The sequence below is a fragment of the Micromys minutus genome (assembly GCF_963924665.1).
Source record: "Micromys minutus genome assembly, chromosome: 7".
Classification (NCBI taxonomy): domain Eukaryota; kingdom Metazoa; phylum Chordata; class Mammalia; order Rodentia; family Muridae; genus Micromys; species Micromys minutus.
The window spans coordinates 36,044,957-36,062,117 of NC_137976.1; the positions used below are offsets into that span (position 1 = coordinate 36,044,957).

General features: G+C 40.7%; 1 protein-coding gene across 2 annotated transcripts in view; it reads right to left on the minus strand.

Annotated features, from left to right (window-relative positions):
- The window catches only part of DCBLD2 (discoidin, CUB and LCCL domain containing 2), a 53,164-nt gene that overhangs the window by 23,409 nt on the left and 12,594 nt on the right, over nucleotides 1-17,161 (minus strand). For both annotated transcript variants that reach the window (XM_080918712.1, XM_080918711.1), the window contains exons 2-3: nucleotides 14,381-14,608; nucleotides 9,566-9,703 (exon numbers count right to left, since the gene is read on the minus strand). In XM_080918712.1, the coding sequence (XP_080774838.1) occupies nucleotides 9,566-9,703; nucleotides 14,381-14,608 (366 nt within the window). The remainder of the gene's footprint in view (nucleotides 1-9,565; nucleotides 9,704-14,380; nucleotides 14,609-17,161) is intronic.

Sequence of the window (17,161 nt, forward strand, 5' to 3'; positions counted from 1 at the left end):
AGTCTCCTGCATCCCTGGGCACACAGTCTCCTGCATCCCTGGGCACACAGTCTCCTGCATCCCTGGGCACACAGTCTCCTGCATCCCTGGGCACACAGTCTCCTGCATCCCTGGGCACACAGTCTTCTCCATCCCCGGACACACACTCTCCTGCATCCCTGGGCACACAGTCTTCTCCATCCCCGGGCACACACTCTCCTGCATCCCCGGACACACAGTCTCCTGCATCCCTGGGCACACACTCTCCTGCATCCCTGGACACACACTCTCCTGCATCCCCAGGCACACACTCTCCTGCATCCCCGGACACACACTCTCCTGCATCCCTGAGCACACAGTCTCCTGCATCCCCAGGCACACACTCTCCTGCATCCCTGGGCACACAGTCTCCTGCATCCCTGGGCACACACTCTTCTGTAAAGCTTTTCTATTGTTGTCCCCCCACCCCCAGCCTAACTGACTACTCACTAAGACCACAAATTGACTGTCATTTCCTCAAAAGAGCTAGCCCTTTACATGGAAAATTCTATTTGATTTAACCAACATAACATGCATTATGAAAAGATTAATTTGCTGATAGATTCATAAAGTTAGAGGTAACATTAAATTGTAACATCTTGTTCTTAGACAAAGAATGGAGCTGTGTTTTCCCTTTTCTGAATTACAGTGTGCAGTGCACACGGGACTTTCAATGAACATCTATCACGGACTATCTGGAAGAACAAACGTTTCTGCTTGTTGGCTTGTTTGGCTACATGTACTCATTTACCAGACCCAAGGGTGAAAACCTGGAAGGAGACTGACTGGAAGGCAATGGCAGACTGTATTACAAGCATTCTGTGTTGGTTGGTTTTGCCAACTTGACACAAACCTAGCACTGTCTGGGAAGAGAAAAATCTTAATTGAAAAAACTGGCCCACAGGCAAGTGGAAGGGGTCCCGCCTGGGTTAATGACTGTCGAGAGAGCGCCTGCCCACTGTGGGAGGTATGAGGGGTATTCGATCGATTGTCCCTGGGTCTGTAATGAGCAAGCAACGATTAGCAAGCCAGCGAGCAATGTTTCTTCATGGCCCCTTCTTCTGCCCCTGCCTTGAGCTACCACCCCGACTTCCTGGATGATGGACTACAAGCTATGAGACTGAATAAACCCTTTCCTCCTCAACTTGATTTTGGTCAAGGTGTTCTGTCACAGCAGTAAAACCCAAGCTGAGATGCCTGCTACCACACTGCTAGTACATAAATGTTGCCTTAACAGTCTCTGCAGCAAGCCCAGGATAATCCATCATTTCACTTTGTTACTCTGAAAAAAATTATGCTCACTACTCAACTGAAGTATGTCTTAAAAGACCCTGAGTGTGGTGTTAAACAGATAGGAAAGCAGTATTTTGAGAGCAACTTGTAGAGATCAATATGAATGCACCACTATTAGTTGAATGATTAAGTTAAATCTGTGTTTCAGGAATTATCCACAGGGGTCCACTGCTACCTAGTTAGTTTACTAGGAAGAGTAAACCAATGGAATGGGTTTGCCTATCCACCTTTGCACAGCGTCAATGATAATCATTTTCTGTTCTCCTGATCTAGCAATGTAGCTTCAACCCTCTATGATCAGAAGCTTAGCTTCTAAAATTAAAAGCCTGCCATGAGTACCTGTGTGTTCCAATAAGGCATTCTAGCTGCCAGCTGCCTCAATTACCTTCAGACCCCACGCACAATGGTGCTTGAGCACTAAGTCCATGCAGGGCTTAAGCCACACACCAAGTCATGCTAATATGCAAATAATTACCTGGCTCTCAAATTCCACTGGGGCTCCAAAGAGCTCCTGAAGAAGAAAATAAGAATCCAAAGTGGACAACTCAGAGTGCCAAGAAGACTGAAGACAGGAAAGGAAAACCATGAGTACAAACTCTGACATTTATAGCTCCAAGAAGGCAAATAAAAACCACCAAATTAAGGATTTAAGAAGTTATATGCCTTTCCTGAAAGCTTTTCCCAAGAAACTAGCTTTCCAGAAAACTGTGATTATCAAGTTCTCAATGAATAACACAGCCTGGGCAAAGTGAATATAGTTAAACAGAATCTATCTGCATTAGAGGCTTCTGACCACAATGAATAAAAAGCTATTGTGATGAGTTGGATTAGAATTAAACCAGAAGAGTCTAGAGTTAAACCTTCAGATTTATAGTCAAGTAAATTTTTGACAATGGATTTTGGATAATATAATGAAATAGAATGTTGGTGTGACAGTTTTTTTTTTTAAATAATGCTAGGACAACATGACATCCATTATAATGACATATTCATTCTCAAAAAACCAACCCCCCCAAAAAACAAAACAAAACAAACAAACAAAAAAAATCCAACTAGTTACCTATCTCACATATACAAATATTAACTCAAAGTGACCTAAATTTAAAAACTAATACTGCAGACCTTTCAAACAATGTAGGAATAAATCTTGACTTTGGATTAAGAATTGATTTCTTAAATACGATGAGAACCACAACAATCAAACTCAGATAATCTGAAGTAATAACAATAAACTTCCATGCTTCAAAGGATACTATCAAGGAGAAAACTGGTGACACGGATTGAGTGAGAAAGTCCCCTGTCCATAGTCTCTGGCATTTGAATACCTGGTTTCCAGGTGGTGACAGTTTGGGGAAGATTTGGGTGGTGTAGCCTCCCTGGAGGAAGTAAGTCATTGTCGATGGATTTGAGACTAAAAGCCTCACCCACTTCCAGGTTAATCCCCGTTTCATGCCTGAGGTTCAGATGTGAGCTTTTAGCCCTCTGCTCCTGCACCAAGCTGTCCCCATCACTATGAATTCCAGCTCTCTGGAATCATGAGCTCAAATATATTCTTTTTCTATAAGTTGCGCCTGTCACAGTGTTTCATCACAGCAACAGGAAAGCAACTCATACACTGGCACATCAAATTGTTCTTGCAAGCCAGACATCTGTTAAGTATCTAGAAGCAATATCAAAAAGTGTTAAGATGTAACATTAAAAAGACAAATGCCTATCTAGTCAGTAGAATATAGTTTGGCTGCAAAACCGATGCAGTACTGGTTATGACACGAGATCTTGGCAAATAGGCAGTCAAAGGCACCAGTCATAGGATCGCACACTATCCTTGATGAAGCATCCAGAAAGAGTGTAGCTAGAGACAAGAAGGAGTGGTGATGAAGGGTGGGGGGAGTTTAAAGTAATGAATGGAGACCAACTGTGACTAATTGTGGGCTTTTTTTGTTTTAAGATGCTGAAAGGCATTTTAAGATGTTCTCAGGTTGTGGCGAGAATGACAGCATCCTAAAAACTCTGAAAAATAAATTACACACTCCGAGCATGACGGCCATACTGTACAGGGATTCCATCTTTATAAAGTTGTTGTATATCACATTTGCATGGCTGGATAACATAAGGCACAGTAAAAAGCCACAATGGGCAACTCACAGTTACCCCCCAGCAAACATCAGGATATAAATATGATCAGCTATCAGTGAAATGACCAATCCGACAAATATACGTGCATATAGAAAGTTTGCCTCCAAGTGGGAGAGGGCAGGAGGAAATATTATAAAACTGTACACAGAGTAGAGCTGATGGTGACACATACACACTTTAGATAAACGACAGCAGCGAGAAGTCAGGAACTTTTAAGAGTTATGTCCAGTATGGAATTCACTGCAAAGGCAACATCTGACTAAAACTTTGACTGGGTGATGAAGTTTGGGGTATGTGGAGTTGAAAGCAGGTACAAAAATCTACAGGGCCCCTTGAGGGTGCATGCTCAGTACCTATGAAGCCACAGTGACACGACTTCCAAAGAGCAATAGGCAGCTGAATCCTACAGGATCCTGGAGGTAAAGACATTTGGCAGAATAAGATGGGAATTTCATCTTAATGAGATCACACTGCTACAGGAAAGCAGAGTCCAGAGAAGGTCAGAAAGAATCTGTTATCATAACTGAGGTAAATGCTGAGAGTAACTTTGCTGACATGTCTTCAGATTTTCCTATATCCCACGGAATAGTGGATGACTAAGGATTTTAGAAGTAGTGGTAAGATCTCTGGACTGAACAACTCAAACTGGTAAGAACAGATCCTACACTTGATTGTAGCCACAATGACTGAACAACTTAAAAGACCAGCTCCTGTGTAAAGTATTTAATAGTACAAAAATAAATCTCGATGTGGAATCCACTTGGTTATTCTGGAATAACAGAACATCAATGTTCTACTAGATGTGCAGACAGAATATAATAATAATCACATCTTAGCTAAGAGTTTCTACATGGGGCCTTTCTATAACTAGTCAAATACGCAATATGTACAAAACTAAACGCACACACGCGTTATTTGACAGCATTGCTTTTCAGTGATCTGGGAAAGAGCATCTATCAGGGCCTCCCACAACAGCAGACTTCACTTCTGCTCTTCTGTGCAGCTCACAGAGAAACCAGCATCTCCAGAGGCACCTCTACACTAGCTGTAGCAATAGACTAACCCAGAGGGGTGCAATCTTTTTTTTTTTTTTTTTTTTGGCTGCTAGTTGCTGAGAATCTCAGCAGCATCTCTCTGGAACTGGCTTTCAAAGGGCCCCCACAAAGAGCTGAAGCTGAATGCTGGGGAACTGTGTCCTTCCTTTTCCTTTCCTGTGCCCCTGGGTCGAAGGTGTGCAATCTTAAGTCCTACACAAAGCCCGTCCATCCTTCCTCTAACTCTGAAGCCAGTCTGACTTGTGTTTTTGTACTGACCATCCTTTTTTTTCTACAGTAACTCAAATTTACCACCATTGCACACAATATTGCAACAATTTTGATAAAGTTTAAAAAACAAATTTAACTATAATCTATAGAGAACTTCCTAACTGCTCTGAGAACATTTATTTGCACATAATTTAAAATCTTAGGTTGACTCATATATAATACTGTAAATATTAACTCTTTTATGTCAGCAAGTCATTTAACACAACAACACACTAGTTTCTCTCTTATCCCAGAAGCACCAAGAACCAATATATAAAATATAAAACCAATATAAATTAGTCTCACTATATTATATAATACATAGAGATGTGTTAGGAAATATTTTGTACAACTCTAATAATTTCTTTTTATAGGAAGAAAACCTAAATGTAACAAAACAACAAGAACTGTTCACAGATGAGAAAAGATAATGCATATATACTTACAAACTCTACTCTTATTTTCTCTAAAATTTCTTAAGAGAAACTCCCCACAACCTGGGGGTTTTCCCTGGTACAGCAACACTGTTTTAGTAACTTTACTTAAGGGTATGTAGATGTCTTTGTTCAGAGACAGGAGGGTGTAGAATATGGCAGATTCCTTTGATCAATATTTAAAGGTAGAGATTAAATATTAGGCTTCTCTTAGACAAATTACAATACCTGTGGCAGCAGATCTCTTTAATAGGGGATTGGGCACATTTCTGTGATTAAAAGTAAGGTTTCTTATCAATGATGTAAGAAATGGCTAGTTTCTGCCTAAGCAATTAACAGTATAGCCAGATAGACCATAAACCACATAAACATCATTACATGAGATCCCTCTTCATTTAACTTCCCATTTACATGAGGCACATCAACAATCAGCATGTTTTTCTTGTCACCTACACAGTATCTAGGGCACTAATAACTAGTGTTACTAGTCACTAGTGACTGTTTGGCTTAATTCAGCACAATTCCTATGTGGTTCTTTCACATAATTTCTAAGGTATCAAACTCTCCAACAATACAGAAAGCACTAGAAACAGGACAGTCACCAGGCAGTGCTGGTTCATGCCTTTCATCTTAGCACCTTAGAAGCAGAGACAGGCAGATCTACAAGTTTGAGGCCAGCCTGGTCTACAGAGTGAGTTCCAGGACAGCCAGGACTATACAGGGAAACCCTGCCCCTCCCCTATCCAAACCAAAACAAAGAAAAAACAAAACAGAACCAGGATGGCACACTTCAGGTTGTTCGGATGTTTCTTGGGCACAAACTTCACCCCGCTGGCTGAAACGCCTCTTCAGGCCCACCATTTTAACAGATTAATTCTCTTTTAAATTCTGTTTCAAAGTCTTCCTCTCTGCAAACCTGGTGAAACTGCTCATCAATATGTGTGTTGTCTAAATTAACACTAAAATAGTTATTTTCCAGTATGCTGTTTATATTATCTACAAACAACTGTGTGCGTGTTCACTTTCCATTTGCCTGTAAACAAGGCCACATCTGGAGACAGGAATACAAACAGAAACTCCACTAAGAGTCATTTGCTACATTCGAAGTTTCAAAATGTCTGTCAGATACAACAATTACAAAGCCTACAGCCTCAGCAGGGCAAATACGGTCTGAAAAATTCTTACCCTAGATTCAAAAGCTAGAACACTCCGTACAGAAGAAAAATTAAACAGCAACGGAAACAAAAACTGTACAACAAAACAAATATATCTATTCTACCCTGTGTGGCACAAGGTTTTACACACTTATGTGAGACCGAAGAAATGGGAAAAATTTGCACATATACAAAAATATGTAGCTAAAGAAAGTAACAATCAGAAAAACTTTATGACATTGGTGGTGGTTCTAAAAATACTTCAACATACTGCAACCTCGACCCTCAAATGGGGTGTTTTCAGGCCCAGCTGTTCAGAAGTCTTAGGTACACTGTCAGCAAACTCTAGGGTGTAGGCGACAGATGAACACACATGAGGTCACACTCGGAAGAGAATGTGTATCTACACTGACCACTCTGTATCACAAGTGATTTTTAAACTATTTACTATTTTCCTCCAAAAAATAAAAGTGCAGTAGGCTCTCTACTCCAAAATGCTGGGTTGGCAAGACCCAAAATAATGTAGTATTTAACATTTTGACCCCATATTCTCTAAGATGTGTCTAGATTATAGTTTTCCAATCCTGTGTGTACACACCTACCTACATGCCAGTTATGAAACACACAAACAAAACACTGCCTTGAGGAATTTGAAACTTCCAATGTGTAATGTAAACGCACTGCTATGAAGCAGAAGGTTTAGAAACACTTCTGAGAAAGAATTCTTTTAGAAACTGGCCAGGGTTGACATGATTTAAAAGCAGAAATTTAAATCACACATTTATAGAATTCATTTTATTTTTCAAGTCTAAAAGGATGCTGTTTTTAATTGATTTTTTATACATGTTTAAACTGCATGTATGTATGTGCACCCATGTATGCCTGAGACCCTCTCATGTCAGATGAGAGAGTGATAGGTCACCTGCAACTGGGGTTAGTAGCATTTGTGAGCCTTTATAAGGGTTGGGGATGAACCTGGACCTCTGAAGGAATAACAAGGCCTCTTACCTACTGAGCAGTCTTTCCTGCTCCAAATTGTTGCATTTATTATCAACTCTGACCGAGAGTTATGAACTCTGAGAGGCTAGCTTTGACCTTTTTTTTTTTTTGAGACCAGTGGCGGAACCTCTACTAGTGCTTGCTCATAAGTTCAGGATACCTCAAGGGCTCACACACATCTTTCCACAAAGTCCAGTTGGAATGCGATGTGATTATGCCAATCCACAGCAGAGGGGCTGTGCAGATTTGAATGAGATGCCGCAGACATCACAATACTTATTCTCCAGTTGGAGATGTTTAGGGAGAGTTGAGGGGTCCGGCCTTGGTGGAGGAGGCATGTCCCTGAAGGCTGGCTTTGAGAATTATTTTGACTTTTCTCTCTATTTCATGCTTGCATCAACTTGGAGTTATGAGCTAAAATAAACCCCACTCTCTATCAGGGAGGTGGGCGCTGTAAGTTCTCAGCTTCCTCTTCCAGCTGCCTGCCTCTGTCTGCCACCATGGACTCTTCTTGTCCTTGTCCTTCTGGAAATGGAAAGCCAAATAAACCTTGTCTTCTGAGACTTGCTTTGGTTATGGCATTCTTAGCACAGAAAGGAAAAGTAAGTCAGAGGACTCTCCTAAGCCTTTGCAGTGCCTCTTTATATGCTCTTCGGATTCCCTGCCACTGAGTAGGAAACATTTTTCCACAGTAGAAGTCACTCTCTCATCGGTCTAAAAGGGGAAAAGAGGGTGGGGAAGTCTGCTCACTGATCATTAAAAATATCAGGGAAGGGGGAAAACACCCCATGATGTTTTGAAAACAAGAAACAAAAGTGAAAGGGGATGCTATAGGGAAAGGCCCCAGGATGACATGGGCATTAACCAGTCTGGGTGCCATTCAAGAGAAACTTGCCTTCAGCAAAATTTCTCATTATAACTTAAAGACGAAGACGATGACTTCCAATTCCCTGAAGTGTGTTCTTCTAGAAGGTGAGTCTGACCAAAATGTCTTTAAAAAATGGACATTACTCTAGTGTTTGTATCACATGACCTTTTAATTCTTGGAAGAGTAACACAAACTCACACAAATCTGGTCAGGTCACTCTACCAAGTCTAAAGCACAAAATGAAGAGAACACAACTTCGTGTGTGTTCTGATACAAAATAGTGAAGTCACCCTATCTCACACAAAACTGACTCTATACATACAACACACACACACACACACACACACACACACAATACAATATAAACAATAAAACATATATAATATTAGCAAGTCTTTGTGGGAGTTTATGAGAAACCAAGTAGCTGCAGAAGGAAGACTGTTCACACCTTTTATTCTGTTCTCTAAATTTCAAAATGACTCCATAGTTAGGGACAAGTAGCAGTGATCCTTCTATGTATTTAAGAAATTTGGTGGCAGTTCAATTTCTGGGATGGAAACAAACTGAGATCTTAACCAAAGCCAAACAGCTTCTAAGTGAAGGAGTTACTAGAAAAAAATGTGAGTGAGAGGCCACCCAAGAAGTAGTAGGAAATTCAGCCTAATATGTTTTAGCCAACTGACTCAGTCAAATTAAACTATGATGAGTGGGAAAGGACACACAAAAATCCATGCCTTCACATGTCAACTGGGAAATGGGGTTCTCAAGACTGTCACTTTGAGAAGTGTTAGTATCAAGGTCCTAAGGAGCCTAGTTCTAATTGGAAATAAATATTTGTAAGTCTACAATGTGCTGACTCAGTGAGATTACCAAATACCAGAGATTCCTAGTTAGAACCAGTATCAATACTTAAGGAACTTTAACAGGACATCAAATTACCATGGGAACAATAACAAAAACCTATGAATCCAATACCTAACACAAACACCCCCTTTTATAATAAAAAAGGACATTTATTTTTCAGGAATCCTCCATTGATGAATCGTAAGAAGACCGGGAAAGTAGAAACCAAAACGATAATTTAAAACCGAGAAACGTCAAGCATGTAAGAAGTAAATAAACTGTTCCTTTCTTTTCACCCATCAACCCAGGACTCCCTCAGCATGTGCCCATGAGATGGTGGAAAATGCAAATGTGCATTTGTAATGCTGGGCGGGGTGACGCTGTGTGGACACCCTCACAGACCCGGATCTTTCTGGTATCTTGTGCATTATTAGATGCCCAGTCTTTGTCTTCTACTCAATGCCCTTCTTGTCAGAAATGACACAATGTGGGACTATAGTATAAAATGAAGTTTACCTTGTTTATCTATAACTGAGTATGAAGCCAAAAATCCTCGTCCAGAAGCATGGATTCCACTCATGAACAGCACTGTGATTTCACTTCCTTTGGACTCAATTGACTGATTCATTTGTAATCCCAGACCACAGTATTTGCCTAGAAATGAGAGAAAAGCCTGTATTTAGTATGACTCTCATAAAGCCGATATTTGTAATGTACATGACAATATAATACAAACCCGTCACTAAATTAATAAAATGAAACAGGTAAACTTAGGTTAAAAATCAAATTATTATGGAGGAAAAACTGAATGCAGAGAAATAACTATTTAACTGACTCAAAACAAAAGAAAAGCCCTACAGATTTTAACTAAACTTACAGAGATTCAATTTCTGTAAAACACATATTTGCTTTACAAAACCATAATGACACAGTTTTAGAAAGAGGCATTACAGACAGGGTGACAGCCACAAATAAGAGACCGGTCAGCAGTGTTTGTACAGGGTTCCTTCCCTCGGCACATTCCTCAAAATGTCCTGAAATTGGACCTACTCGGTTTTACTTCTGAGCATTATCAGGTCGTTCCTGATGCTTCAGTGATCATGTGAACACACATGGCCTCAGCTATGAACTGGAGACTCAATAACCTAAACCTCTGTCCACACAGCCTTGACCTCAACTCAGATGCACATATTCAATGTGTAACGCACATGTAGAACAATACACATGCTTAGAGTAAATCTAAGTAAACCAAAAGAAATAATTTTAAGTAACAGTCTCCTGCAGGCATGGCCAACCTACACCTAGCATCCTCACTTTAAGACAGTATGAGATCTTTGCTTTGCCACTGCAATACTCACTAGCTAGATATCTCACTAGGAGAGAAGTGAGTTAGAATACACACATGTGGTGGTGTGAATATGCTTGGTGCAGGGACTGGCACTATTAGGAGATGTGGTCTTGCTGGAGGAAGTGTGTCACAGTGTGAATGGGCTTTGAGATTCTCCTTCTCGATGCCTAGATTACAGTCTTCAGCTGGTTCCCTTCTGGATAAAATGTAGAACTCTCAGCTCCTTCTCCAGTGCCATGCCTGCCTGGATGTTGCCATGCTTCCAGCCTTGATAATAATGGAATGAACCTGTGAACCTGTAAGCCAGCCCCAATGAAATGTGCTCCTTTGTAAGAGCTGCCTTGGTCATGGTATCTGTTCACAGCAATGGAAGCCCTAACTAAGACAACACAGAAAAGAATGAAATGAATCATGTAATAAATATTGGATAATGATTGAAATATCAGTATGAACTCAACATTTTTAATAAATACTGCTAAATAAATATTAAGACATGTACACACACGTACTTATGCATGCATGCACATGCAGCTCTATGCATAGTTGAACATCAATTTATGAAGTCTGTATTCAGACTGAACTAAAAACAATTCTGATTTCTAATTTTATTCATTAAAAGTACAAAAGATTTCTTAAAGAAATAATGAACTGTAAAATCTGAGCAAGATAAATCTAAAATATTTTGTGCCTTCCATTAAGGATTAAAAAGAATATATATATATATATATATATATATATATATATATATATATATATATATATATATATATATGTCAAGACTTTTTTTCTTATTCTAATCCAGTATTTGTAAGTGGGGATAGACTTCGGATCTGGAAAGTCATTTTAAATGCTATCATTAAACACACCACGTGCCCATCAATGTTTCTATTCATAGTAGTACTACAGTGAGTTATTCCAAAAACTTCTTTACAGTTTAGCAGCTCAGGAGTCAGTTATAGAAAACAATGTTGCTAACAGCACATAAAGAGAACAAAAGGCCACTGTCCAGCTGCAAAGTAAACCAATACCTTGTCAGTTAAACACATCCTAATGACTTCATGATTTAAAACATTGTTCCTCTAGAAACCATTCTATTTCTTTCCGCTCGCTGATTATTCCAGACCACTACTTCTTAGGGAAAATAAAATTAACACTTAAAAAAACTCAAACCTAGTTTTCAATACCAAAATGGATGAAGTGTATTTGGGCCTGCCTCTGTTCTGAAGGAACAGTGAGATGGAAAAGACAAAGAACTCAGAACCTCCACATGGGAGTCTTCAAGCCCCCATGCGTTTCTTTCCTCTATCACCCAGTGCAGAGACATGCCGATGAGAATGTAAAACGGGGACAAGCGCAGGCACGCTATGACAGTGCTATGAGACAATGGGGCACTCGGGCTGAGATTCAGCAGGAGCCACTGGACCTTCCTGCAGCTTTGTACAAGGCGCAAAGGGTGGAGGTAGGGGAGAAAAAAGCAGAAAGAATGGGAAGTAAGAGGTAGCTGAGACCATTAAACCCTTATCGCATGCCAGCAGGGCCAAGTATGATTCCATTCCATGCCTTTAAAAGTAGAGAAGACTGAAACCTGGGCAGTGGCTGGTGGGCAGGACTCCCACAAGGAGCTCCTGGCTGCTGGTTAGACACAGCAATGTCAAACTTATGCCTCAAACTTAGGGCTCAAGATAACTTGGATCTGACCTAAAAGCCTGTTTTCTGTGATGTAGTGCCCATGGTTCCAGAAAATACTATGTAACCTGTCAAGGGATGAGAGCAAGTAAATTGTGCTACCCTGCTGCAACACCAGTGAACCACAACTGCACACATGGCAAGAGACGCAGAGACGGAACAGGTAGCACTCACACAGCACAGGAGCGACACCATACCTGGTACTGCAAACCCAGTCAGCGTCCCAGGGCTGCTGAGTCCCGGACGAGCACGGTTCCTGGCCACATTCTAAACCGTATCCTTACACCCACAGGATGTGTGGCCTCCAGCCCTTTCCAAAGCCTCTTCTTACAGAAAATGGATACCATCACACAGAACCACAATGGTCACAATGCAGACATGAAGAGGTCATGAGGAGTCCAGTCCCAGTGAATATCACAGCTCCTGCTCTCGTGGTTCAGACTGCATTGTGGGAGAGGGACAGAAAGGGTCTAACAGCTGGAAGGCCAGGAAGAACACAGTGAAACCGCTTCTCCTAGAGAAGGCCGCAAAAGCATGGCCAGGACTTTGGCAAATTAACGGGTGTTCTAATGTGGAAGGGAAGACATTTTTCAGGGGTCTCACCCCAGACAGAAACTAACAGGTAACTAGTGGCTGCTAGGAGAAGAAAAATGAACATCTCTTAGGAATCCCTCTTACTGGGTGTCCAAAGCAGAGTGGTCAGCCCTGAGGTCATATACACACAAACAAAATTCCCCTGGACTCAGGCTGTATGCGCATGTATTTATGTGCACACACATACACACATAACTGAAGAAGAAGAGGCTATTCACTTGAGAGTAGGGAACTTGATAGGGGTTGGAAGAAATGTAAGGGGTGAAGGGATGGAAATCTATTTCTATCAAGACCTTACTAAAAACAAATAAAAAATAAAAAATCAAAAATTTAATTTAAAAATGTCTTTTTAAAATTAGTCATCCTCAATCAGAATACCAGGACCCAAACATGACTTTCCGCCTCCTCCTCCTTCCTGTTCCTCCTCACATGCTATAATATGTGGATGAAATGAGACCATTCGTTTCGAGAACCGCTCCTATTTTTAACTTGGTCCTTATGAGCATATATACTTTATTTTCCATCTTTTGTGTATGTTTTCATTGCTGTTTCAGTTGCACTCACAGAACACTCCTGCCTACACCTGAGAGCCCTCAGAAACACTGTCCACACACCTTCCACTAGTTCTACAGGACCACGGTGTCCACACTCTCTGGTGGTGTAAGTTCTGACAATCTTACCCAGTGTCATATGGAGATGGGATGCAGGAGCCACTCTACAAGGCTAGTCAAGAGCTGAGGAACACAGAGGGTATCCATCAGCAGCAGGAGATGGGTTAGGATCAAAGACTCTGCTAGGGATGGAGAATGACCTCACAGCTGGATAGAACGAGACACCACGTACCCACTATAATTCTGAAAAAATGTTACGTGCTGAGGCCAATATATGCTTCTAAGTAAACTCAGAGAGGTGGAGTGGTGCTTACTTTATGTTAGTTCACACAAACCTTTCGAGGTTTCAGACTTGTGAGAGAACAGTAATGACCTCTAAGCCAAAGCTGCTCGATCTTGGCGGCAAAGATGCTCCTGGAAAGCTTGTATAACTGAGGCTTTTGTCCCACACCATCAATCACAACCTTTTGGTTTCCGATGGAAAGCAGGTCTACCGTGTAAAAGCAGGTCTACCATGTGTTTTTAGGTCTCCCAGGCAACTGACCACAGCTCTTACACTAGAAATACAGTCATCATTATGTACTCTACACCGACTATGCAAATCACACACTTTTCCATGCTCTTTACACACAGGTGTACAAACGAGAAAACAGGAGTCAGAGGTTCCCAACAGATCACAGCAGGCTAATGGTAGACTTAGGCTTTGACCTGGAACAACATGGATGCCAGACCCATGATCAGCATGTTATGATGTCTCCTGACCATGCAGGAATTATATCCGAATTCACTGACTATAAATAAAATGATCAAAAGAAACATAAACATAAGCGAATTTACTTCTACCTTCTTAGAAGCAGTACAGCGGCATCCTGCATCAAAGTGAACAAGCTTGTCTTACAGGAGAGGAGCATGTGCACCTATTATATGTGCTAACAGGCAGACTAGAATCCCCTCTTCACAAAAGAAGATTCAATTTGAGATTTCTACATTGTCTACAATGTTTTATGTACCAGTTAGTTAATATTAAGTAACAAAAACGGCTTCAGTTTCAAAGCATTAGGAAACAATATATAACATACATTAATGCCCTACCTATTTCCGTTCTGCTGACTCCAATTCCATTAAAGATTTTCAGGTAATTAAGATGACAATAATCAGAATCTTCGATGTCGAAGTCACCGAATTTGATGCGAATCCTTTGTCCCGTCTTGACTCGAATCTCCCATTCACACACAGTACTGTTAGGATAGGTATGTGGGTAGTTGATGGATGTCAGGGTTCCACTCTCAGGACCGAGTACAGTGTGTCCACATCCATCGCCTTAAAACAAACAAACAAAAACGAAAAGACAAATGCATTACTCTCCCACCTCAAGTGCACATGTAATCATCATTCTTACATAGACCTATAGCAATGCAGGGCAACCACACACAGTTACAGAGGCAGTTCTTCCTTTTCAAGGAACACAGCAGACAACATGGTTCTTAGCACTTCTTCTCATAAGATGTCACAAGATGGAGCGAAGGAGCCAAGAGAAGTCAAGTTAGGTCAAAATCAACAATGACTAACACAATTTACATACCATAAGAAATCCTGTTGTTAAGAGAATGTCACTATGTATTTACAGTGACCACTCAAAGTAAATATAAGGATGTTGTCAGTTTTGCTGACAAACACAAGCTGCTAAAGCCTCTTTGAGCAGGAGCAGGATTTTGAGAAAACGTTAATGCATACTAAGATGTCCCAGATCACAGACCATCTTTCAGACAAGGAACTAAAGCTAGATTTGATGAAGTTTAATTCTATATTCCATTGAAATTGGGCTGTGTGACTTTTCCTCCCAAATCTTTTTTTCCTCTCTCATAATAAAAAAGAAGAAACAAAAAGTCAATGGCTACTGCAGAAATGACTTTAATATCTTAGCAACATATTACTTGTTTCAGAAATGTCTTCAGCAACTGACTATTCAAGTTTTAGCAACAAAATATTGTTTGCATCTTAATTTTCTCACAGATGATTTTTTGACTGAGTTTAGAAGCCATTAACAAAATGTACATTTAGAAGATCAGCTGCTGCTCCCAAGGTAATGTTCAATATTCAGTAACAATGAGATTCAGTGAGTATCTTTTTAGTAGGATAATAAATACACTTTTTAATATAATGGATTTCTCCTTCAAAAGAGCTATTCATTGGGCGGGAGAGCTGGCTCAGCAGTTAAGAGTACTGACTGCTCTTCCAGAGGTCCTGAGTTCAGCCATATGGTAGTCCCAGCAACCACATGGTGGCTCATAACCATCCGTAATGGAATCTGATATCCTCTTCTGGTGTGTCTGACAGCTACTGTATACTCACATACATAAATCTTTTTTTAAAAAAAAACTATTCATTATCATCCTTTGGAATAGTATAGAACCTATAGAAAACATTAAAATTGAACCTTCTGGGTTTTAACTTCATCATTACGGACATGGACAGTGGAAACAAGTCCCATCATGTTATTACCTAATGTGTACTGTATGCATTTCATTCACAAGAACCAATTAAACATTACAATAGCTCAGTGGTATAGAGGAGAGAGTGGGAGGGGGTAAGTAAGAGCAACAACTGAAAGCGAGAGAGTGTAACATCATTTTACCAAAAAGCTGTTTCACTTCCACGAACCATCTGCATGAAGCCTTGAACAGTACAGAAACAGCAGTGGCTTCTGCTGGAGCTTCTCCCATCCACATCAATACTGCACACAGGGCTACTTTTGAGTTGGATAACATAAATTCTGCTTCATGAATAAACACTTCTCATATAAAGTTTAGCTTTCAGTCAACACTACACTTTATTTTCGATCCTTGATTTCTTCATGCACAAGAACTAGGCATAGTAGAATTATTTTTAAAAAAAATATGGAGAGAACAAAGTAAATACGGGTGTGAATACTCACTGATATTTCCAGTCAAACAGGCTTGGTTGAAATTAAAGGAGGCCTGTGATTGGATAAGGAGAAAAAAAGACAGGGGGGAAAGAGTTTTGGAAAGGAAGAGAAGACAGAATGGGGAGAGCAAGATGGCGGAAGAAGATGAACCACCTCCGCGTGACTGAGTAGCCACAGATAGTTATGAATATCTTATAAGGAATAGAGTATTATAGGACAGCTTGTCTTATCTAAGTGGACAGATTAGATCATATTAATTAGATCAGAGTTTGTGTGGTGTTTTTTTCCTTCATGCTGTGATTCAACCTTCAAGACAAAGGGACAGTGGTGGGATGCACCAAGCCTGCCACGAAATTGGGATGTGTGGGACTGGTGTGGCAGCGACCCGCCAAGGGAACAGCAAGAGGGTAGTCACTGCTGGGACCAGGGGGTGGCTGCAGGGAATGTGAGCAGAGTCTGAGACAGGGAGTCTGAGAACCAGAGCAGGTCCCAGAGCTGTGGGGTACTAGTAACTGTTGAGACCTACAGAATCTTGATTTTACTGGGCTACAGGAAATGTGAACGCAGCTCCCGACTGGAAGAGGACGGCTAAATGGGGGTGGAGAGACCGCCAAGGGTCAGAGTACCTGGGGGCAGCATGGCGTGGTGTATGCTGGAACCGGCCGCCACCTTTTAAATAATTACCGCAACAAACGGGCTCTTACACAATCTTTCCAAAGCTACCATAAAATACCTTGACACACACATTCATATTCTCTCTCTCCCTCCTTCTCCTGGATATACACTGAAGTAAAATCATAAAGCTATAAAACCCTTTAATGTGAAAATAAACAACTGAAATATAAGTAACATTTTCCCTTAGAGAGGCAAAGCAACTACCCTAAATCAGTGTCTAACATTTGTAACTAGCTTGTGACTCCTGGAAATGTTTCAATATTTAAAAAAAC